Raw genomic sequence first — 24,897 nt, forward strand, 5'->3', positions numbered from 1 at the left:
ATTTGAGGATTCGGATGAGAAAGAGCCAAAAGAACCATGGCAAGATTATATCTTATAATGAAATAAAACAATTCTGCGACTAAAACTTTAAGAGAGCCAATTGGGCCTATGGAAATATTCCAGGAAACAACCTATGACCTCTCCCTCCCACTTAGAGACATTCCTTAATTCTTTTATTCTTGTCAGAAGTAGCCCTGAAGCCATTTTCCCCCCACATATCTGCCTGCCCAAAGATGCTTCAATCCCAAGTTCAGCTTTTCCAAATAAATGCCATATACTTGAAGTTTATTCACCATATTCAGATACAGACTGGATGCTTTGGAAGGGATTATTTCATTTTATTTTTACTTTAACCTCTAAATTTGGTCAAAAGACGAGTGTCATAATCAGGATAACACACAGCTGAAGAGGACTTTATATATCTCCTCACTTCATCACCAATTGGTTTCAGCTCTGCCACAAACTAGTGGAATCATTAAAATATATTTGTTCCCTTACTGTATCGCTTTGGTCCATCTTCCAAACAAAAGGAAAGGGTTAAGGTTGCATCATCTTCAAAAAACTCTGTCGCAAAGGCATCCCACCACAGGTTGTCGCTGTCCTGAGAGAGAGAAAAAACGTTATTTTAACCAGGAAAGGTACAATTTGTCATTTTGGAAGCAATACCGGTTCCTTTATAAATAATCTCAAGGAAGGGAAATAATAATAATAATAATAATTATTTTAAAGTACTGCTAATAATCAGGGGCATCTGCAACAGGAGGGGGAGTTAAAGACACCAGGTAGGACAGTGCAATCAAAGTCCTGCCCTTTTAAAAGGTATCTCATGCATGAACAAGGAGTAAAATTTTGACCACACTATCCAGACCCCCATCTTGACTTTTATGACACACACACACACCCTGGACACCTCTGCTAATAATTAAGAATGCCCTGGATCTTGCTTCTACCTCATTTGCTAACATATTGAACAAATCTCTTTCAAATAATGGCTTTATATTAAACGACCACATGGTAGGATAAATGTAGGTGTGCAGTAGATCTCCTCTCCAGTTTATCACCTGTGCTTTGCCTTGTCAGGCAAAACCCTGAGCAACATTTTCAGTACATAAAAAAGGAAGCTTTTTGCTCAAGCATTAGCCCTGCTCAGGACCGTGATTCTATTTTCTCATTCACCACAGCAAAAGATCAGGCTGTCAAGTTAGTGAAATATTGATTCATGTGGGTTTCTTTAAAGAAATACTAAAGATAAATACCATGGACCTCAGCCGCCATATTTATCATGCTAAAATAAATGCTACACTGCAATGACACTTCAAACAGTGTGCAATATCTAAAAATATTACCCTAGAACAAGCAATGTGACCATCTATTTCCATAAACGCTGGTACCCAGCCTCGCTTCCCAAGAAAGATACATACAGAAGATGGGTCTCAAAATCGCAGGCTGTTGGGTCAGGCTTTGCAGACACATCAGTAAATTCTCCTTCCTCCCTCCCTTCTTTTAAAATTATATGAGGGAGAACCAGTAAGACACACAATGCATTCACTGAGTTAGTTTTACATTTAGAACACACCACCCATGCACATTTGTGTGTCTGTGTGTATGTGGTGCAGTGGAACGACATCATACACTTCATCATGCAAATTAGCTAAGTCATTTCAGTTGAGCAATGACATCACCATGCCTTCTACCAGACACCTATCTTTTCTACAACAAAATGTTTTTGATTCCCAAGTAGATGTGTTTAGCATCAGGACGGTAGAAACCAACTCCACGTTATTCCCATAGTTTGATGATACTATGACCTAAGTTAGTTTAAAGTGAAATTTCAAACGCTCAAAGTATTTTTCTTAAAATCAGGTTTAAATTACCCTTAAATCTTATGAGTTTATCCTTGAGATCCAAAACAAGGACAGAACTCTGCAAAGGAGCTAACAGATATTGAGGTATACTTCTTTACAGAATTGCAATTATTCTGAATTAGAATATTAAAATATATTTTAATGCTATTAATATTTTCAGCAGATAAATTGGCATAGAATTCTTATTAATTTGCTTTGCAAGAAAATCACCCACCAAACAACCTATATATTTATTGTCCACATTTTTACCCTGCCACAATCAGAGACTCTCGGCAGATTACACAGAGCATAAAACCAAATAAAACATTTTAAAGTGATCAACTATTGAAATGTTAATCTACCACACATGATAATTTAAGGAACAAGTTGTATATAATACATGTTATGGTTCTAAATTAACAGCACAATTTCCCATAATTTACATTTGTTTCTAGAAAACAGAAGTAAATCATTCCAGATATTTTACATTGGGAGGAGCGGCTAGTGAAAGGATGGATGGCACCAATGAATATTTTGATCTTGGAGCTGCCAAATTTTAATGTCTTTAAATCTTTCCATAATATTAAAGGAGATTTGCAAAAATCAGTCGATTGCTGAATGACCTCTGTGAGAACTAAAACACAACTGGATTTCTGCTCAATTCATATGTTTATTGCATTTATTTACAACTCAGCTTTCTAGGCGCAGTAAATTGTAGAAAATACATTTATGGCTTCTTTGTATGGAATCCACACCCATACATCCACAGAAACCTCTCCATTTTCTGTTACAAGTTGAACACTAGCCAAGATTTTTAATCAGATGTTTCCTCATGTTCTAAATCAAGGGGAAGAAAAGTGAAGCTAACCAAATGTATATATGTGGAATACAAAGTGAATATATATTCCCAATTAAAATGATACATTCTGATATTTGCCACAGAGTGAAACGGTATGCATAACTCCCCCCCCATCTCAAGAATAATAACAAGAGGAAAAAATTATTTTCGAAATTCCCCATTTTTAAGAGAAAGAGTCGAGGCTACCCCAGTCATCCTTAACTCAAGCACTGACAGGTTACCTGGGATTTTTGGCAGAGTAATTATTTTCCAATTCAGCAATAATGAGATATTTCCATGGCAACCCTTCTTTCACATTGCACTCATGCTCTCCAACACTGAAATAATGGACAGAAAAATTAATACTTTGAAAAGTACTTTAAAGATACATTTAAAGCACAGACAAAAGGAAGGGGGAGAAAAAACCGGAGAAACTCAACAGAGGAGGAGTGGCCAGTGACCATTAAACACACTAGAGATTTTTTAAAATTCCACGTTAATTTTCCTTCCTGTTTTCCACCAAGACCTATCTTCAAACAAAAAATTCCTTACAGAATTTTTAAAGGAATGCTGGATTTAATCGTTGCCATCTTCTTGAATATCTGGAGGCTGCAAGATATAAGCTTCTTTGAGGTTCTCTGCTCTTAATTGGTTTGTTGGTAGTAAGCTATAGATTTCTATCATGTTCACCCTTTCCCCAAATTTTACTCTTTGCCACCATGTACTGCTTAACATCAAATGTTAAGATGTGACCTTCTGGCCACAGTCCAACTCTTACCTTTGAGAACAACTCATGGCTTTAAATGGGAATGTGACTCTGTAGGCACATCAAACCAGCTATGGGGGGCCAGAGTGAAGAAGACGAACCTCCAGGCCAATCAACTATTTTTCTGCTTCTGCACGTGAGCAGGTTAACCATCATTCTAGGCTAGCCCAGTTTTAGGGTCCTTCCAGACATGCCAGTTATTGAGGAATTGTGATTCTTCATTCACTCACATGTTATAGTGCACCTAGACTTTCTCTTCAGCATTTTAAAAGAGTTTGTGTTTTTATGCCAAGCATTCTTTGTGTTCCTCAACTTGTTTCCTTTAAATTTTTAGCTCATCTTTAATGAAGGTGACATATCTTCCTGTAAGTAAAATAGTTCTGAATTTAATATGCCCACCCCATTGGAAAGTTTAGACAAAACGACCACAACAACTTCTCTATCTCCTCTTTAATCCACTAAGCAAATCTAGAATGGCCCTGCCATTATAAAGATCAATTGTTTGGGAAGAAACTTATTTAAAGCAAATGGGGTAATCCCACTGTAGATATTTTTCACTAGAGAAAAAAGCAGGTGACATTACCAACTTGTAAAACAAAACAAAACAAAAGATCAGGGCCTACTTTTGTGTCTTTCATTTTGTTTTATTTTCATTTTTAGAACATGCTGATAGAGGATGACAGGAATTATTTTAGTCCAACGCATCTGGAAGGAACCTGGTTGTGAAAAAGAATTCAGTTTCCTAGGAACTTAGCCTTGCAAAAGACAAAGTTAAAGAAAAAAGAAGAAGAACAAGAAGGTCCCTTAAAACAACAACCACCAAGTATCTGTAGTCATTATTCTTGCTTGCTTCGCTCTGCGATTTCTTTGAAAAGAGAGAAGCCATTTCCAGAATGCTGGCTTTATTTATATTTTATTTATTTATATTTCAAATTTAGTCACCACTCACCTCATTCAGAGAGCAACTCTGGGTGGTTTACAGTAAAAATAAGAACAAAACCCAATTAAAATACAATAAAAACAATGTTCATAAAAACATTAGTGAAGAAGAAGAAAGGAATCATTCAGGATGATCTCCTCTGCATTGTGAACAAGGGGTTTCCTGGCCTCCATGGCTATGGGAAAGAAAGGGAAGAGGAAATAATATTCTGGACTAATTAAATCAGCAACTAATGTTGAGGAAGTGAGTGGGACAGAGAAATAACTTCCTGAACTCAGAAAATGGTTAATTAATGCCATCAAGAGATGGGGCAAAGGATTTTTTTTTTTAAAAAAGCCCTCAAAATTACCCACCACAGAGGCTATGGTCTCTCAAATAAGCAAATGCAATAGCATAAATCAGGCTAATTCCTTCCTTCCCCAAATGATATGGGGATGACATAGGATATGTGCCACTTGGTCCCTTCAGCTGGCATCATTATTTGTTTACAGTGCTAAAGCTGACAAAGAAAAAGAGGTTGTTTCTCCTTCTCTTAATCCCAAAATGAGAAGCAAAGAAAACTCCATGATAAATTCTTCCTTGGGGAAAAGCTTGCCCAGTTCTCCCTTTCAAATTTTGTCCTCTTGTTTCAACGACCTCCCCTCAGAATTAACACATCACACAGAGAACAAGTGCTTAATACTGCTTAAATTAAAAATAGTACTATCACATGAATAGATCTTGTTTAAAATGGGAGAAATAATCCAGCCCTTGTCACCCAGATGAACTCCACCTTTCCTTCCCAGTTTTTGCATCTCATGTCCAGAATGAAGATGGAATATTTTTATTTAAGTATACACCCTATTTCAAAACACTCAAGGCGGTGTACAGTTTAACAAAGATAAAACCATCCACAAAACAATAGGGGGGGGGAAGCAGGGATAAAATAACTCAGGTCCACCTTCTGTACAGGACTGACACAAAGCAAAGACACAACATCTGCAAGTGTTGAAAAACAACTGCAATTTATAGCTTTCAGAAGCTATAACGTTATGGCAGGCTTCTAGTGTTAGTCTATAGCTTTCAGAAAACTGATCAGCCTGGACTAGGTGTTGCTTCTAGAAGTTCCTGTAATGCTTTCTCCTAATGTACTCTATGAGGGGCTGCCCTTAAAGATGGCACCTTTGTTGTAGGTCTTGCCCAAGTATCATAGAATTGGAAGGAGACAATTAGGCATCAAATCAAAATAATTGGGGAGGTGAGAGATTGTTTTTTATTGGTACACCCCCCCCCCACACACACACATTGCAATGGTCTCTACCACAGCTACAGGGCAGGCAAATGAAACTACAGAGATCATAATCCACAGTCCAGAACTTTGCATATGAAGTGAGGATCCCTTTTCACTCAGACAGATATCAAACTGTTTTCAGTTTATCCTGCCCTTGGGGCACAGTCATTATTATTAAAACTAAAACTAATCATGTTTTTTTCTATCTGTTCGGTTGTATCATAATATAAAAAGGTATCTCGGAAGCTTAAACGTAGATTTTTACAAGTTGAGAGCTGGACCCAATTTTTTGTATTGGATAATCCACTTCATTATTTCCTGCCATTGTCTTGGGCTCCTGAGAACACAAAATACATGGATCCAAGCTTTCAAGCCGACTGCTGAGCAAAGAAAAGTTGACAAAACTCTGTTTCTAATGTTCCTCTAGTTACAGATACAATATTACCTAAAAAAGAATGTCAAGGAAATGCTTTCTAGACTACATGGCAGAATAAAATATGCTCAGAACTATAGAATGACTGCTATCTGGGAAGAAGAATGGGATATACATATTATACCAATAAATGAAAAGAATCTCTCTCTCTCTCTCTCTCTTGCACTCACACTTTGCTCATCCCTTATCAAAATTGGAAATGCGTGAATTGTACTTCACCATTCCTAAATTCCTGGTCTTTTGGTTTAACCTGAATGGCCTTGGTGGCTTTTTTCATTCTCCAAGATGGCTCACTGCCATTTTTGCAACAGTGTATGTTTAAACTGGCAGAAAAATTTAACAGCTTGGCATGAAGAACAACGTGTTTTTGATTTAATGATACTCATCCAGTGACTTGCCAGGAAATCTACTTGATAGAGCCCAAGACTCATTCTGCAACTGTCTTATTAATTAACTTGCATTTTTGTTGAAGCTCCAACTTGGAACTCATCTGTGCTTTCTTCAAAAAAGAAAGATGATTCCATTAAAAAACAACAAGAACTGAACTGAGCTATATAGGAGAGAGATAGAAACGGCACTCTTCTCGCATACAAGCAAGAATTTAGGTTTACTGACGAGTTCAGGAGGATTTAGGATAGAAAATAATACATATATAATGCCTAATTAAACTAACTGCCCAATTAATTGGCAGAAGGTATGGCACTTCAGATTCAAACTCATAAGGCCGAGCTGGGTTAAGTGTTTCCATGCAGGTGCTCTGCTCTCCTTTCTGCAACCTCTGAAGCACTTTTCGGAGCTTCAGTCAGAAAGAGTTGCACACCCCCAATTCATTTATACAACCAAGGAAGAGCACCCAATATGCTCAAGGGCCAAAAAATCAGAATGGAATATCCAGGTTTAGAATCACTGTATAAGAGATAAAAAATGGGATGTTTTCTTTCCTTCATGTTCTGTTTTCAGGATTCCCAAAAGCAAAAAGCTGGATACGGTTGGAAACAGAATGCTGGTCTAAGTTTTCCTTTGTCAATCCAACAAGGAAATCTTCAGGGGCTTTAAAGGGGTAAAATTCATTTTGCCCCTTAACTAGGTCTATCTTAGTTAAGATCCAGATGAGAACTAAGTGGCAGAAAAGAAATTTAGAAATCTCAAACTATTTGCAGCCATCTAAGTCATCAAGAGTCTGCTACCCTGTCTTTTGCTCCTTAACACTCCCCATCTTAAAAAATAATAATAATAATAGTAAAAAAACCATTTTGGCTCCACTTTGGTTTTTCAATAACTATACAAGCTTGCTAAAGCATGCCTTTATTTAACAGATGCAGGCTGTTCACTAGACCATAATAAAAAAGAAATAACCCAGAAGCAGCAAAAGAAGTGAAAGACCCTAAATGACGATGATGATGATGATGATCCCCAGGGTTATAAGACAACAGGAAGTCAAATCAGCTGAGAGGATAAATCTATAGCTTCAGCATATCTACTATGACAACTAGTAAATTAAGATGAATTGTTACAATAATTAGCACACTGTGGACAAAGAACCACTTCCATAGCAATTTTTTCTGGAGGTGGACATGTTAGCTGGAGTTGTCCAAGTGCTGGTCCTTGTTTGCATTATTGCAATACACATAATTGCTGTCTGAAGATGATCCAGACACTGCAGTTACAAGATAGTGAGGTTCTGAGTTCCAACTCAGAATAGATACAATATTCATATTATGCCAATTTTGAAACTGATAGTCATTCCCATTTAGAGGTCACACCTTTATGAGAAAGCCACCATGCATGGGTTTTGGCTGAAACAATGGCATAAATAAACAATGGCATTATTCTTTGTAATAAATAACTGATATACTGCCTACTGTACCTCTGGCCACAAAACAGCTTACAAAACTCATGATAATAAAATTAATGAATTGTAAAAAAAAAGAAAAAAAAACAACATTATCCATAAAAAGCAGCAAAATAACCCCTAAACAAATGAAGAATAGAACATTTTAATATCTCCTATACACACATACACACATATACAAATCAAAATCCTTCTTTCTGTAAACCAAATTATATCCCCATAAAAAAGCTGAATCCTACAAAATGTACAAATTATGCAAATTAAGCTAATTTGTACAATTTACCATCCTCTGAATAATTTATTTTTCAGTGTGTAGCATTTTGCATAATTTATTCTAATCTTACCAGCCACTGAGAACAGTAAATTCCCTTGAAGGGTGCTGAAATTTCAACACCTGCAATCCTATTCCAGCATCTCCCAAATAACTTGTTTGAATAGTTTACATCTTGAAAAATTCAGTCTACTGACTCTAAATGAAGAAAAGTTATCCTTTTTTATTCCTACCTTGGAAACGGACAGTGACTCTGTCTTGCCCAAAGACATTTTGGGAATTTAGAGTTAAGATCTGAGCTGTGAATTACATAGTTATCAAACTATGAAATTCCCGCTATATTTTTTCAGTACTCCATAGCAATCTGGGATCTTGGCATCCAGAGGATGATTTAGCAGATCCCAATAGTCTTGGTGTTTGTTCTGTCCTGGTTGGAATTGCATCCTGCAATTAAGTTGTAGCTTAACTGAAAGGTTCAAGATCTAATGCCCCCAGGATTTATTCACATCCAGAGAGGCACACAGTCAGTTCAAAAGGCCAAGGCAAGCCTGTCCAGGTCTTCACCAAGGTGTCAGAAGATCAGAACAAGAGAGTGGGAGTCAGGCAAGAAAGAGATGGTATGTCAGCCAACGAGCTGCTAGATTGCTGAGGACTGCAAGGGACAGCAATGAGCTGCTTTGAAGCAGAAGCAACTTAATACTGAAAGCTGAAATTCCCCCCTTCAACACATCTGGTGCTCCCCTAGCCTACCAAATCATCCAGAAAGCTGTGGTCAAGCATATCTTTATCCCAAAGACATTCCTCTTAAACTGAGCATGAAGCACTTTTAGACCTTTGAATATTCCATCGGATGGTCCTGTTGGGCGATGTGGTTCTACCAGAAATATGGACCAACGTCCTGGGCAGAGGAAAGTATGCATGCTCTCCTAGACCTGTCTCATCCAGTAGAGGGGACTTGGCATCCTGTGACCAACCTTCCTCTTCTGGGAAGTCTTCTTCAGACAAGGCTATAACATCACCCTCCAAGAGTTAACTGGGAGCAAGGAAGAAAACTTATTAACTTACACAAGTTCTGGGGCTTGTGGGCAGTTTGGAGGCCTCAATGGACTTGGGATTACAGAGATGCATGACTTGGTGGTGGAATAAAAGAAACAATAGAACATAATTTAGTCTAGTTGCACTAACATAGTTTAATTATACTCTCTATTATTTCAGAGGTTAAAAGATAAACCCACTTTTTCACACAAAGGATTGCTGCTTGGATTAATACATTGACATAGGTATGTTTTTTGCAAATCAGAATACTTTTTCAGTTAAAAGGCTTGGTTAACAAATGCTAATTTATTGCTTTGTTTCAAAGGAAGGAAGGAAAAAATAGCATTCAGTCTAGAAAACCAGTGTAGTGTTTCCTTTCCAATCCTCCTTTTAAAAAAGGGTTTAAGGGAAAAAATTCCTGCTGCAGAGTTGCAGGTGGTTCTGGGAATTTAAGAATACATATCCCTGAATTAAGAGTGTGCTGTTGGTTTTTAGCACTAAGCAGACAAAGTTCTGTGAATCAGAAGTTGGTGCCAATTACCTTCTTTATCTTATTGATCATAACAGGCGTAATCTAGCTCAGAAAATACATACTTACAGAGAGTTAGCAATAAGCAAAGAAGATGAGACTGTCCCCCCTCCCTCATGGTAGAGTAAAAAAGGGATGATAATTTTGCTAACTACAATCTGATCTGCTATATATTATTTAGATATATACCAGTAGATCTTCATCTACCTTCTTCACATCTCTGTTTAGCTCCACCAAGTAACCTAAATCAAGGGACAGTTCTGAGCTACATCCAAAGTTATGTAAGCTGACTTCCTTTCATTAAATGGAAGCATTCCATTCCACTGTTTTTTGCTCCCCAGATTTGTTCTAGTGGGTCCCACAATAGTGGAAAGCTCCAGAGTATCTATCCTGCTGACAGAAAGACACCACTGGTGTCAGGCTTCTCAACAAGGACTCAGCAGTAGATCACAGATCCTCATGGCTCGCCTTGGCTCCTCTGCTAGACTTTGGCAGAAGATTCACAGCTCAGCTAGATTAGAATCTTTATTGCAGACCAGAATGAAGTCTTGCCAAACAGCTGATTATTGCTTGTGAGAGGATGTAAATGACTTTTATACCCTTGGGAGATTAAACTTTCAGCTTCTTCCTCCTCCCGCTCTTCTAAATTAATGGATGATTGACATGGTGCTTGGTGGCCTTCAAGCCAAGTGGTTGTTGCATGGTTATGTAATGGTCATCTTTGACCTGAGAACCATTGATTCCTATCTCAGCCTTCACAGATAGACTCGAACTCAAAAAGTGTTGTCAAGTACCACAGGATGTATCCATGCCTGCATCATCAGACGTGAAATGTGGACGTAGAAGCTGGAAACAAAAGCAGGGAAAGATCAAGGAAAAGCCAGAGCAACATGTCTTCTGGAGGGTTTTTAAGTTTTGTGGAATGGCACAAGGACCAGTAGCAGGGAAATTCTGGGGAAGAAAAAGTCACTGCCCTATCAGGCTTCTTCTGCAATCTCTGATGACAAATGTGTATTTGGTAAGTTTTCAGTTGCTTGCAGAAGAAGAAGAATCCTTTAAAAATGCTAGAAGTTGAAATAAATGCTTCTATCACAATGGCTCTATTTTTAGTTAGGAGCAGAAATGGAGGGAGGCAGTGCGATGTATTAAGCAAATTAATGAAATCTAGCTGAACAGTGGCCAGTTAACAGAATAAATTAGCCAGTCTGGAGAGTTCACAGATGATAACTCTTAAGAAAAGAATTAGAAGCCATGCAATTAAAACCAACCACTGATGCAAAGGGAGATGTGTGTGCATGTGATGAAAAGTGACCCAGCGTGGTTCCTTAGCGACTCTTCATTATAGGTTCTGGATGGACATCTGTAGAACTGATTATTCATGAGGTATAAACTGAGGAATTTATTGCAAAAGATAGCAGCAAAAAATTATTTAGAAGTATTTTTAAATACCAAGGTTTACTCAGTGGATTTCTCTATTTCAAATCAAAGAGAACCATAAATAAATAAATATCATCACCAGCCAAACATTCAGTACTGTCTATGAATGGGCACCGTTTTATTATTACATTATGTATACTAGTGCCTCATTTTGGCTGGAAACATTACATTTGTGAATATGTCACACACAACATCTCAGAGCACTTAACTATTAATTCTAAATTCTGCTGCAAAATAATTTCAAAATTGGTTCCTGAAAAACAAGCTTTTTTCTCTGTTACATTTCCATCCTAAAGAACCACCCAATCTTTTTATTGGCATTAGAACCATTGAAAAGGAAGATATGGGAAGAGAATAAAATTTCAGGTGTCAAACTGGCAAATCGGAAACACAACCTGAAATCATATTCCAGTGAAAAGCATTCCCAGTTGCTCATCCAAATAACTCCTTAGAATCAACAATGAAACATATACATCAGTATGGTTCATATAAACAAGGATGAGATTCAGATGATCTCATGGAACTTTTCTGAAGAAGAAAAGCAATGCCTGCAGCAAAAACAAGGTTTAATAACTAATGTTTAACAACTTAAATACCTGGGAATTTACTTAATGAACTACAACAGAGATTTAATTCAATCAACATTTATTGATTGGGAAAAAGTGATGGTAGATGGAAATAGTTAAACATCTCCTGGTTAAGAAGAATATCAACAGTAAAAATGAATATCCCATCAAAGAACAACTTTTTATTCCAAATGTTTTGAGTATGAATTGAGGAAAAGATATTGAACAAGTGGGAAAGACAAATAACTAACTTCACTAGGTCAAATAAAAGATTGAAGATTAAATTAAGGATTTTGCAAGAGTGAAAGAACAAGGTGGACTGGCTGTATCAAATCTTGAACTATATTATCAAGCCAGTTGTTTGACTCGGTTGACAGATTGGATTATATTGCTGGGTTACCTCTATTGAAGGGACAGGACTATTAAAAGCCTTTCAAAAAAATATCTTTAGTCTGATATTGAGAGAAATGTCCAGTTTATAAGAGACTATTCAATTATAAATAGCATACTAAAAGAGTGGGATAAATATAGAAGTCTAGACTTGTAAATCCCTTGTTCAATACAATTTATTTCCATGATTCTGAATGTACAAAAAATTGATTAGTGAAGAGATAATAATTCCTATAGGCTGAAAAGCGTTAATCTTTAATACAACAAAGTTGAAATCTTTCAAGACTGGAATGGTCAGAAATGCCTCATTGGTTCCAATAACTTCAAATTAGCAGTATAGTTCAAAGAGAAATAAAACAAAACAAGGTGGAACACTCAGAGACCTGACCAAATTTGAAAAAATTGTAACACAAAATTCAGAATGCTTGCTGGGGCTTATTTATAAGTTGTTACTGAAATAAGATTCAGAAAATGGACAAGGTGAAGAGTGTATCATTAAATGGATGTATAATCTAAATAAGACAATTGATATGCAACCATGGGAATACCAGTAGAAGATAAATATTAAATTTAATGTGAATATTAGTAGAAGATGTTTTTTGTTGATATATTACACCAATGTCAAATGCCAAAACAGATAATTCATATTTTTTTAAAAAATTGCTGGAAATGCAATAATCAGGCTGGATCACTTTTTCATGCTTGGTGATAATGTCATAAAGCTCAAAATTCTGGAAGATGATTCATCATAGAAAGAAACCCAAGTTAAATATCAACATTTTTTCTACCAGCTGTTTTTCTGTTAAGCATTACTAAGCCTTATATTCCTACAAAGTACTATATGCACTGTTGTCTCTGTATACGTTAACAGCTGTTAGAATATTTTATGCTTCTTTCTGAAATTACACATTGTTTTTTCTTTAGGAAAATAGCAAATTAACTTATAGGAGCATGTATCAATGTAAAAAACAACTTCATGTTTAAAAAACAATTCTGATACTGAATTTAATTTGACTTGAAAATTTTTGGACTATCGTTCTGCACATGGACTTGTACCACATCCGAAGTTTAGGCTTCCATTAACATAATGCTTTAAAATACTATACTTTTGCCTGATTTGTCATAATAAGGATGACTTTTCAGATTGGATAGAAACTCCTATTATATGTTTATTTTGATTGAGTCTTACCATATCAGCTCCCTTTACTGATTACTGAATATTGATTTGATTTTAAGCAAATTTAAAGTACTAAATTGATGTTAAGATCATTTTATATGCAGTACTAATCTCACATTACCTTGAAAATTCTTAATTCAGACTTCCAGTGAATGCCATGGTGAGCTAAATGTCCCTGCCAAAGCGGGACAATGTTTATGGCAGAGATTGCTGGCTGGATGCTGGATCCTGGCCGGTGAAATCTCTCAGGCAAAAGGAGAGATCTTGAGATTTCCCACACACATTCCGGACAGCTGCTCCTCGTGAGTAGACTACAGGAACTGCGGATACCATCTAAGCTCACAGTCATAATGCAGCCTTTTATGGACAAAAAGCTTGACTGAGCCTAATTTCTTAATCGCCTTTGGAATTATTTTTTACTGCTTTGGAAATATTAAGACCCTTCAGGACAAGAAGTTTTTACTGCATTCACTGGGTGAGTCTCCTTCTCCTTAAAGAAAGAAGTTTTAAATGTGATTTTAAGGACTTGGAAAACTATTATTATTTTTTGGAATAAACAGCGAAAGGGTGTTTAGAGTGTTGATTTTGGAAAGTTAAAGTGGACTAAGGGTCCAGATGGATATGGAATAAAAATTTTAAATTGATTACAAACATCCTTCCTGTGGGAAACTGTGGTTGTTCGGTTTTTTTGGGGGGCAAAAATGATAGGATGGGACTTCGAAGGTCGGACACTAGAGGGACCTGGAAGAAAATACAGATTACAAGTAAAGGAGAAGGACACTTAAATTCAACTCGTTAACAAAGAATGGAGCAAAATACTTTCACAGTGGATATTTCAAAGGATATTTTTGAACAATGGACTCAAAAGTTAATTTTAAGAATGTCTGATATCATAGATAGATGGCGTGTTAATGATGTCACAGAAGAGGAACACGCTATACCGGATAAGACTGCAATTGATTTGGATATGTATTGAAATAAGGCAAGATTACAAGAATGACATGGAACAAGACAATACACTTGACATACAAATGAAACCGGTCGATGTCTTCATATCTAAAGGGGACATAAAAGTATTAAATCAGAAGAGTGATTTGGATGATCTTTTCTTACTGTGCAAAAGAGATCTGTTAAAGTCCTAAAGGATTTTCTTAGACAGCACAAAAAAAAAAAAAAAGTGAAAAGAAATCAAGTTCTAGGACATTATTTGAAGGGATTAAAAACTAGATTGTTAAATCTTAGGAAAAGAATATAGAGTTGGCTTATTTGATCAAGGTTAAAATAGATATTTACTTATTTCTGGCAACTCTTAATGGGCTTTTGCTGATAAGGACTGGATGATGAGGCTTTTGGATTTTGTTTATAGTTAAGAGGTGATTCGGGATGAAGAAGGTTTTTGTTGCATTTTAAGAGATGGTGATAAGTTACTAAGATTTTTTATACTTGTGATGAAGGGAGAAGTTACTTCTTTATATACTTTTTTCTTTTCTACACTTTTTCTTTTATTATTATATTTTTTGTAGTTTGTATTGGGTTTTATGTTTTCTAATTGTAATCTGTAATAAAAATATTATTAAAAAAAGGAAATTCTTAATTCAGTTTTATATAGCTTGTAAACTCCTATTTCTTTTTTGTTCCTTTATTACTTTTGCCCTCTTTTTTTCCTTGATTGCATCTTCAAACATCAGAGGAGAGGAGAGGAGAGGAGAGGAGAGGAGAGGAGAGGAGAGGAGAGGAGAGGAGAGGAGAGGAGAGGAGAGGAGAGGGATTCTGGCCCATTCTCCAACCAATGTTTTCCTCCTTCCAGAGTGTGATCCACCACACAACATAAACTGAAAAAAGAGTATGACCCAAGAGCTAAGATGCAGGAGTCCTTCAGAATTCAGTTTTGATAAGCATGAATCCATTTTCTATGTCTATAAGCCAGCATCAAATACCCATTTTAACATGTTGAGAGGCATTAACAGTTGTGAACATTATACAGTACAACCTGCCACTTTTACTGACAAATTAATACAGAGATGGAAGAGGGCATTTCACAACTTCCCACAACACACAGTTGGATACCTGAGCAAAGTCTAATTTTAACTCCTGCAGATCAACTCATAGCTCTATTTCTAGTCCATATGCTTCAGCTCAGATTGCCATAACAGACAGTATACAACTTTATCCTAGGATACAGTGCATTTCCAAATTTAATATGAAAGCGTTGTTAATTGGTGCTAAAGAACAGATGCAGACTTAACACATCATTTCCCTAAAATGCTGCCATCCCATAATTCACTCTGTCATTACTGGATGACATATAATGACCACTTGACGCATTCCTGCAGCACAGAAAAAGCACACGTTGGTCATGGATTTCAGCTTCCCAGCATTCTCAACCTGTGCCTTTATTTTATAAATTAAGCTCTTTGTTTCTTAAGTGAACAGCAACACCTGGTGAATTCTCTAAAGACAGAAGTTTTCCCATGGCTGTTGAAGTGTTACAGTGGCTAAAAAACTTTAGGCTTCTCTTGATAAGAAGAATCCAAATAAATTATGCCAACTAAGGCAAACGCTGAAATGTATCTAATTGACATAATTGGTACAGATTGCAGAATTCAACTTTTCTTATCAAAACCCAGGTGGCTTAACATGGGCTTCACTAAGTAGACTATGGAATGACCTCACAGAAGACCAGCAAAATCAATTGGAAGTGAGAGTGAGAGATAAGTATGTGCATGTGTGTACATATTAAAGATACAGATCAAGCTTGACTCTTGGTGACTTTATCCATTCAGGGGTCTACTTGACTGGTCCGCCCTACGTGCCTGAGGAGTTTTCTTGAGGCTCTTGTGAGTTCAGCAGAGGCTTTAGTCACTTCCCGAAATGAGGATGTAACAAAAGCCTTGGATAGGATTGCTAATACTAGTTATGGGCGCACCTCATCTCATCTAGGGGACACCTCTATTTCACCAGCAGCACTAGCCATGGGTTGGCTTCTGTGTGCAAGTCCCCTGTGCCAGTTGTCGCCTATAAAACCCTTTATGGCTCAGGACCTGGATAACTACCAGCTTTCTCTACCTGTCCAATAAGATCTGATAGGGTCATCAGGTTCCAGGTCCCATCGCTAAAGCTATGCATCTTATGGGACCTTTGAGCAGGGCCTTCTGTGTGGCTGTCCCTGCTCTCTAGAACAGAATTGCTTCCAAAGCTGTATGGCCTTGACCTAGCTGGCTTTTACAAAAGCCCTGAAGAGCTGGCTCTTCCAGCAGGCCCTGGACCAGTGTGATTTCTGTCCCTGCTTCAGATGGTGGCTTGGCTTTGACTAGCTGATGTTTGTAAGTTGTGCAACTGTTGCATTGTTTCTCTGATGTGGGTTCTTAATACTCTCATGGTTATTATTTTTGTCTTGATGTTGTGGTTTTAAATTGTAGTCAGTTGAACATTGCCTAGAGGTGCTGCAGCAAGTGCAGAAGCTTATAAATTGATTAAATTGATAATAAATAAATGCATGAGTAGCTTGTGACTTCTTTGGGGATTTTTTTACTCACTGGTCTAGCCAACAGTTCTGGCATTCCAAAGTGGTGCCCATCCAAATATTAACCAGGGCTTACCCTACTTAGCTTCTGAAATCAGCCAAGGATGTCTAAGACGCTTCCCCCAATACTACTTGCTAATGCTGTTTCTATTAAAGGTGCTTAGAAACCATCTCAGTCACATGTACATTGAGCATAACTATGCATGTGGAACAACTGAGTTGGTCAGAAATATAGTTGTTTGTAGGATGCAATAACAGAACATCTGAAAGCAGCAAGGATGTGTCAAGAGCCTCCCAGTCCTTACTGAATGACTCATTATACTGTTAGTCTTCATGCATGGACCGAAAATAATAAAATATGAAAGCAGTTTGTTCATGGAAATCATTTATCTACTCTCATTATGACCTCTGGAAAACTTTATGAAGCTCCCTAGAGAGCCCTCTTGTGAAACAGGAGACACCAAGACTGAGGGAGACAGATCTTTACTCTCCCATTCTGTCCAGTAGAGCAGGGTTCCTCAACCTCAGCAACTTTAAGATGGGTGGACTTATGCTGGCTGGGGAATTCTGGGAGTTGAAGTCCACCCATCTTAAAGTTGCTGAGGTTGAGGAACCCTGCAGTAGAGAGATGATGGTTGTGGTTCCAAAACCACATAGCAAAAACAGTGATTACATGAGAATGCAGAAATGCTAAATAAACACACCTGCCTTGTAACAAGCCAACTTTAATGTGTTATCATCATCCCTAAAACGTACCAAGCACAAGCCACTGCTTATTTCCTTAAAAAAAAGTCTAACATCTTGCTACCTTCCATAAAATAATGAATACATCTGCATTTTAAGGAAAAATGCAAAAGCAAATGTGGATTCTTTTCTCCAAAAGTTTACTTAAAAAGGACCATGTGACTCAGTAATTGAGCTTAGAAGGGTTCTTTTAAAAAACCCTCTAATTATGGCTCTTACTCCACCCATAAATTGTAGTGCAAGCCTATCATTGCCTTAATGTATTTAGATGAGCATGATCATTAGCTGGCTTAATTTTATTTCCAAACACTAGCCATTTGGCCATTCCTACTTTTTTTAAAAGTTGCATTATGTGCAGAGGCACAATAACTCTGTTTTTAGTCTTTGCAGTTAGGTTTATTAATAAGTTGATATCTGAAAGAGACAGAAATGCCCAGTATGTCAAGGATTTAGAAGCTCCCTCACTATTCTTGCAGTCAAGAGCATTTCTCCCCTCTTACTAACACATGTCAAAAAGTCCAGCCAAGTTTGTTGGGCAAATAATGACCATTCTCACCCCTGTTCCTTCTAAGCAGCTTAAACCAGGATAAGCAACCTTCTTCAGCCTGAACCTGGAGCTGGAGATGATAGCAGGATTGCTTCTGCCTTTCTGCTGAGCTTTAGGGCTGACCAGAACATTGGGGCACCAGAAAGAAGTTCTACTTTCACTTGAGAAAAAATGCAAAATCAAAGGTAAGGATGACATGATGCAACTCCCGTAATCTACACATGTCATCATTTGCATAGGGAACCTTGGAAAATGGCAAATCCCAGGCATTCCAGCATTCCCATTGTTTTTCCTGGCATGCTGAGCAGCACTGAGAGGGAAGGGACCACAGAAATGAACAGAAATTACAGAAAGCTTCCCAGGAACCTTGGTGCCCCAATGATGGATGTAGGGAAGTCTCCATATTGTTGCTGCCACAAAAGCAGTGAAAAGGAGGGGACACCTCAAGATGTTGTTGTGCCCCTGATGAAGAGTGCGGATTGTAAAAATGGGCCGACCGTGAGAATGAGCTCATCTGAGCCCAATTGGATCTGCTTGCCGGGGGCGGGGGGGGGGGTGTCATTTCCAACCAGGCCAGACCCCGAGAATTCCATTCACTCACTAGCTGGAAAGAGTACACAAACTGCTCAACTTCAAGGGCAAGTAAAGAAGTTGATGAATTCTTTCTCCAGATCTCCACTGCTCACCCAGATTGTTTTGGAAAGGTGGGGCTGGGGATAAAAGGCACCCAGCAATTGGGTCGGCTTGCAAAGGAAATTATTAATCAAGCAGCATTCCTTAGACTCATTTCCACAGCAGGTTGCAAAGCGATGATATCTACTTGTTTGCACTAAGAACTCTGCTGAAGCTAACATATTCGGGAATTACTTTTTGAGCTCTCCCTTCATCAACATTATGAATGAAACAGGCACTGTAAAAGTTAGTCCATTCAAAATGTGGAATAATCTCCTTCCTTCCTTCCTTCCTTCCTTCCTTCCTTCCTTCCTTCCTTCCTTCCTTCCTTCCTTCCTTCCTTCCTTCCTTCCTTCCTTCCTTCCTTCCTTCCTTCCTTCCTTCCTTCCCCCCTCCCCTCCCCTTTCCTTCCTCCATTCTTGGCTACCTTTGTCCTTCCTTCTTTTCTTCCCTCCTTCCCTGCCTCCCCTTTTTTCTTCCTTCCCCTCCCTCTTCCTTCCTCCCCTCCCTCTTTTTTTCTCCCTTCCTCGCCCTCCCCTTTCTTCCTTCTTAGCATATTGTCTGCCTCCTCCTGTAACGTGGGAATATCCACTTTCCACCGATGCTCTTCGTCTTGCAAAGCATTCTGTAAACAGCAACAGCTGGTATTGATTTATAAACACCAGAGCCAGCTTGTGATTTTGGGTATTATTTTCCCAACACCCCAGCTTAATTATTTGCAGGCAGTTATTCAGCCTACTGGACGGCAGTCTGCCTTGTGTTTGGGGAAAGAAGTAGAACCGTATTTCTTTAACACCTCCTGCCACACTCTGCAAAAGTGTGATGTGAACTTTTAGAATAGTTGCAATTTTCAAGGCCATGCACAGTTTTGGCTCAGGAAAGCAATTAATTTCAAGGCTCAGCATTTCAAATATGAAGCAACACTTAATGTTGAATTTTATTCTCCCACGGTCTGTAAACTCTTCCAAAAAAATTGCACTGCCCTGGTATTTACATATTTATTAATTTTAAGATGGCTTTTTTCTGCTTTGCATATTGCACTGCATATATTACAGACAATTATTATGGAAAAAAGGAGGAAAATCACAGTAAAAGATCACTAAATTAATGAAATAAATATTTTAAATTGCTCTCTCCACTTTGCATAGAGGGTGCATATGCACACACACACACATGAAAATCATAGTAAACCATTCTTAATTAAAACAAATAAATATTTAATAACAACATAGAGACTCAATGCAACATAGAAATTCTGCTACAAAGGAATACTTTCTTTTCCCCTCTGGGGAAGAAGGAGTAAGCAATATCTCCTATTATTCTTGTGATACTCAAAAGGTGTATATTTTGTTTCCAGGTACTGTATTTTCCTGTCCAAACCCTGTACAATTCTCAACATGGTGCCAGTATCTTATGGCTTTAGGTCATGCTGTTTTTAGCATTTTGGAAAAGCCACAATGATGTCATGTGTGTTATGATGTCATTATGCAAATGACATGAATTAAGGCACTTTGCATGATGAACACTGTAATAGATCAACTGCATGGTTGTGATACCTATTTTGACATTTTTTACTCCCCCTGCATATCATTCAGCTTTGTCTCACCATCTGCAGTGTGGGAGAATACTGTAGTAGTAAAATACTTTTACAAGGTTGTAAGAAAGACTAAGGAAACATAATGAAATTGTCAGTTGTTCTTTGCATTATTTTTAATAATAAAAAAATAACTTACACTACTTAATTTTATTTGCTGGTGCTTAGGATGTATAGGTGTATGGGTGCTTTTTTAATCATTAATTTTCTGAAGTACTTTTTATCGTTCTTCATATATTCTATTTTGGAAACAACTCTGAGTCACTAAAAGTGGTTTTTTGTTTTTAAATTTTGGTAGCTGCTTTGAATATTTGGCAAGGCAGAAATCAAATACATAAATAGATGGTGTGAAAAAAAAATTCTCAGGATTTATTTTGATGAGAAAATTGACCCATTGCAAAATAAAATACCAATGCACAATTAATTTCCCAAATCCAAGTATCTTATGGTGTTTAGCTTAGCATGTGGTAGGTGGTATCAATTTGTTTAATTTGTGGTGTAACATAAGCTGTTTAAAAAAAAACAATAAAACATCCATCCCAAGACACAAGACCTGGAGGAAGAAGCAGAATTTCTCTGCTTGGCACACCAGTGCAGACTGAATTATTTAATTTGTACCATTTGCACAATTATAAAACCCAGAGCAAGAGCAGAAGATTGTTGAAAATTACGAAGGTTGTTGGAGTGTAGTGGGTGAACAGGAGGAAGAGTCACAACCAAAACAATGATCAGATAAGAGAGGTCAGAGTCCAGTCCAGAACTGTACCCTGTGTAAGCGCCTCAGACAGGACCCTACCCAGTTCTTACAAAGATAAAGGGGGGGAAGAGGAAACCATATTCAGACTTGCAAGACTCTGTACTGTTAGCTTATAATAAAAGTAGTACTATCATGGATGACTTTGGTTTCCTAGTCTAGTCTACCTTGAAGGGCTGATATGGACTTCAGTGTGAGTTTGGATAGAAAACTCCTTGAGAACCAAACTGGCGCACTTGGAGAATCACATAGAAAAGAGGATCATTGGAGGAAAGATTAAATATACAGGATGACTATTAACTCTCTTTGTTTTTCTTCTCCTCCCCTCAATTCTGGGTCCTTGTCTTTACCTTCATTTACCTTCACTTTTGAAGATGATATAGTTGGCGAAGGCTGGAATCCTACATGTAAATCCTATTGTGTTAAAAGGGAGGAAGTCTGTATAGGACAACCACCATAACTGTTTCATGAATAAGCTGTAATTTAAACCGAGACTGACCCAGATTCCAACCATTTATATGGGCTTCAAGAACAAAATGGCTCTGCAATCAAAAGAAAAAATAAAGTTTATCAAAAACAGCGTTTGCTCTTCCAGGGCTCCCAATATACAGATGCGGGTAACGGGCACAATTATGGAACCATTGAATGATAAGTCACTTTAATGTGTTATTTTGTAACATGCCATTAAAACGAAAAGGTTGCTGCTATCAGCAGTGAAAAGCAAAGCTTAATGAGTCCATCCACCTTGCTAATAGCTTCAAGCAAATAGCAACCAACATTTGGGTGCAGTAGATTGTTTCCAAAAACATTGGATCATAGCTGTTTGAAGTACATTTTAATAGCTGCTGCTTTAAAGGCCCCAAATTCAAGACATTCCAAAATCAAATTTGTCCTTTATTCACCCCACTTGCTTAGTAGTATAAATTACAGGTTAGGCAGATCACCAACTGCTGTAAGCCCTTCTGAGATGAAGTATATAATTGTAAGAAGAAAAATTAAAGACACAATTACAAACTTGATCTTTGAATGTTCTGGCCTCTGTGGATTTAACTAAACCCTTAATGTGCTTTTAATGCTACTTTTTCCCTTTCCTAACCTTTACACTTACCCAAATCCCATTCCTAACCCACCAACCCTTCCACCCACCCTTTCCTTTGGTCTCTCTCTCTCCCTCTCAAGCTGTCTCTCTCTCACACACATACACACACACACTCACACACAGAGAGACTTTTTTCATTGTACATATAGCCTGGGAGAAAAATTCTCGTCTAATGCCACAAATAGCCACAAGAAGGGCTTCATTTCTGTTCATGTTGTTCATAAATCAAAGGCTTTTATTCTCTACTTTAGTATTTAGCCTTTACCACTATGTGCATGACACAGGGTGACATTTTAAGAGAAACTAGGGAAGGACTTGGGCCAGTCACATCAGAGGTCCATTTTATAAGGCTAATTTCAATATTAGAACCCTTGCACGCATGCCTGGCTACAATCTCCCCCTCCATGTGCTACAGGCCTGCACTAGTACCCCATGATCACATTGAGGTCTTCTTTTTGCATGATTTAATGAATGTGTGTGTATGTGAACTGGCCTGTGAAGAAAACCACGTGGCAAGCTATACTCATAAGACCAACCACCCACCCATTGTCCAGAAATCAAAAGTAAAATGATGGATGTACTGCTGACGTACTGCTGCTGTTCTGAAAACAGAATCAGGTCTCATTACAGTTTCTAGCAATGAATTCCATTATTTATGAATGTATTTTTTTCAGCCCTGAAACACTCACCATTCAGCTTTATTGGATGACTCATATTATGAAAGAAAAAACATTCCTTACTTTTTCTACACTCTGGGAAATGTTCCTGTTTCCCCTTCTTGGTCTCTTTTTCTAAGCCAAAAGAGCTTCCAATGTTGTAACCAAGTTACAACATTGGAGGCTCTTTTGGCTTAGAAAAAGAGACCAGGTGGTGGCCAAAACTGTGTGAACCAACACTTTTTAGGTATTAAGCATGGAATGCATGGAAATTTGATCATGCAGTAGCAACTGTTCACAACTCTGACTCACCTGGGCTGAGCAGGAAGTGGCAAATAGGCCTCTGTTACCCTACACCTTTCTTCCTTGAAAACCACAACCACCTTCCACAGCACAATGAGAACTTCACTCACCATGTGTTTTTTCTCCTTCGCATCCATCCTGAATCTGTAAAAGCTCAAAAGCAGGGAAAATTCAACCCATAGCTGATGGTCTGTGTTCACCAATTACACAGGTGGGACTTTTGCCTCAACATGAAATATGAAATTGTGCCAGAATTGTGGTGGAGAAGTTGATACTCATCCTTCCAACTGTCCTGCTCAGATTTTCATGGATGTATCCGCAGAGGAAATTCCATACCTGATGCTCAAGAAAGGATCACCTGGAATGCTGATGGCAAATTATGAATTTGCCTTGAATTATATCAGTCATAAACCTCTCAGGAAACATTAAGAAACCATCCAGTTCCACTGACTTTCTGGGACAAAAGTATCCCAACTCTGCTGAGAGGGACCACAACTAAGAAAGAGTTACAGGTCTAAAAGAGAAAAGCAGGTCAAGCAGATGAGCCATTCACATGAGTTGGCCAAAGATGGGTGACAAAGAGCAGAAGCCATGACATCCTTGGTCTTCCCCCATAAGGCACCCCCAGCATACCTGCTGAAGTCCCCCAGGACAATAGCCCTAGAAGAGTTCAACTCTCCCCCCCCCCCCGCAAAAAAGTAGAAGAGTTCCATCTCCATTGGCTCCTCCAGAAGGATGTTAGACAATGATGTGTGTGATACATTAAATGAATCTTGGCTTGTATCAAAAACTTAACTTGTGAACCTAAACAGAAAGAATCCCGGTCGATCTTTCCATCCCTATCCACCACACTTGGATTGCTATTACATGAAGAAATCCAGAAGTCCTTTTTCCTACACGTTGGGTTGGTATTCTCACCCAACCTTTCCAAGACCTGGGCACAGGTTAATACCAGTGGTGCTAGGGCTGGAAGAAGAATAGGAAAACCAGTCCACGTGTTAGCCCGGATCTCCTTACTTGGTGGTTTCAGACCAACATTTCTGACCAACCTTTTTACTGCACTGTTCTTGTAAGCCTGTCATTATTTATTTACTTGCTTATCTGTTGCTTTGATACCTGCCCTTCCTCTGAGAATGCAAGCCAGTGAACATGGGGGTTGAGCCTCATTTTATCTTTGCAGCAACGACCTTGTGGGGTAGGGCAGGCTTAGAGAGAGAGTGGTCCAAAGTCACATAGGAGCTTCTGTGGCTTAATGTGCACTTGAATCTGGGCCTCTCCCTTCTTCCTCTTAACCTTCATGCTTTACTGCATCACATAATGTATTTAAATCTTGCATTTACATCCTTAGTATAGTCTGCTTTATTTTTTTGTATTTCTGGTTCTATATTTTTCCTCATTTGCTACCTTAACGGAGCTTCATCCAGAAACATGGGATATAAATATTTAAGTAAAGCAAACATAGATAAAACCCAACCTCATTAATGATGATGTGATTAGTTTCCCATCTATCTCGCTTATAATGTGATTAGTGTTCACCTGCTCAGTTCTACCATGACTATTTGCTGAAGAGAAGCGGGCTTGAAACTTGTCTCACCTCTAAAGTCATCTTCCCAAGCATTTTTCCAATACAGAGGAGATGTCCTTGTGTCCATTGGAT

At 38.0% G+C, this 24,897-nt stretch overlaps 1 protein-coding gene across 9 annotated transcripts in view; it reads right to left on the minus strand.

The window, feature by feature from the left end:
- LDB2 (LIM domain binding 2) overlaps positions 1-24,897 on the minus strand; it is a 178,937-nt gene that overhangs the window by 100,991 nt on the left and 53,049 nt on the right. For 8 of the 9 annotated variants that reach the window (XR_015794214.1, XM_088131345.1, XM_088131342.1 and 5 more), the window contains one exon: positions 499-601. Coding sequence is in view for 7 of the 9 variants with exons in the window: in XM_088131345.1 (XP_087987471.1) it covers positions 499-601 (103 nt within the window). In the remaining 2 variants the exon portion in view is untranslated. Of the gene's footprint in view, positions 1-498; positions 602-2,924; positions 3,021-24,897 lie in introns of those variants that run through there. The other variant, XR_015794215.1, reaches the window with a different exon arrangement.

Source organism: Python bivittatus, unplaced genomic scaffold, assembly GCF_059951505.1.
Source record: "Python bivittatus isolate LINGU-HERP-01145 unplaced genomic scaffold, Pbiv_v1 ctg000960_np1212, whole genome shotgun sequence".
Taxonomy (NCBI): domain Eukaryota; kingdom Metazoa; phylum Chordata; class Lepidosauria; order Squamata; family Pythonidae; genus Python; species Python bivittatus.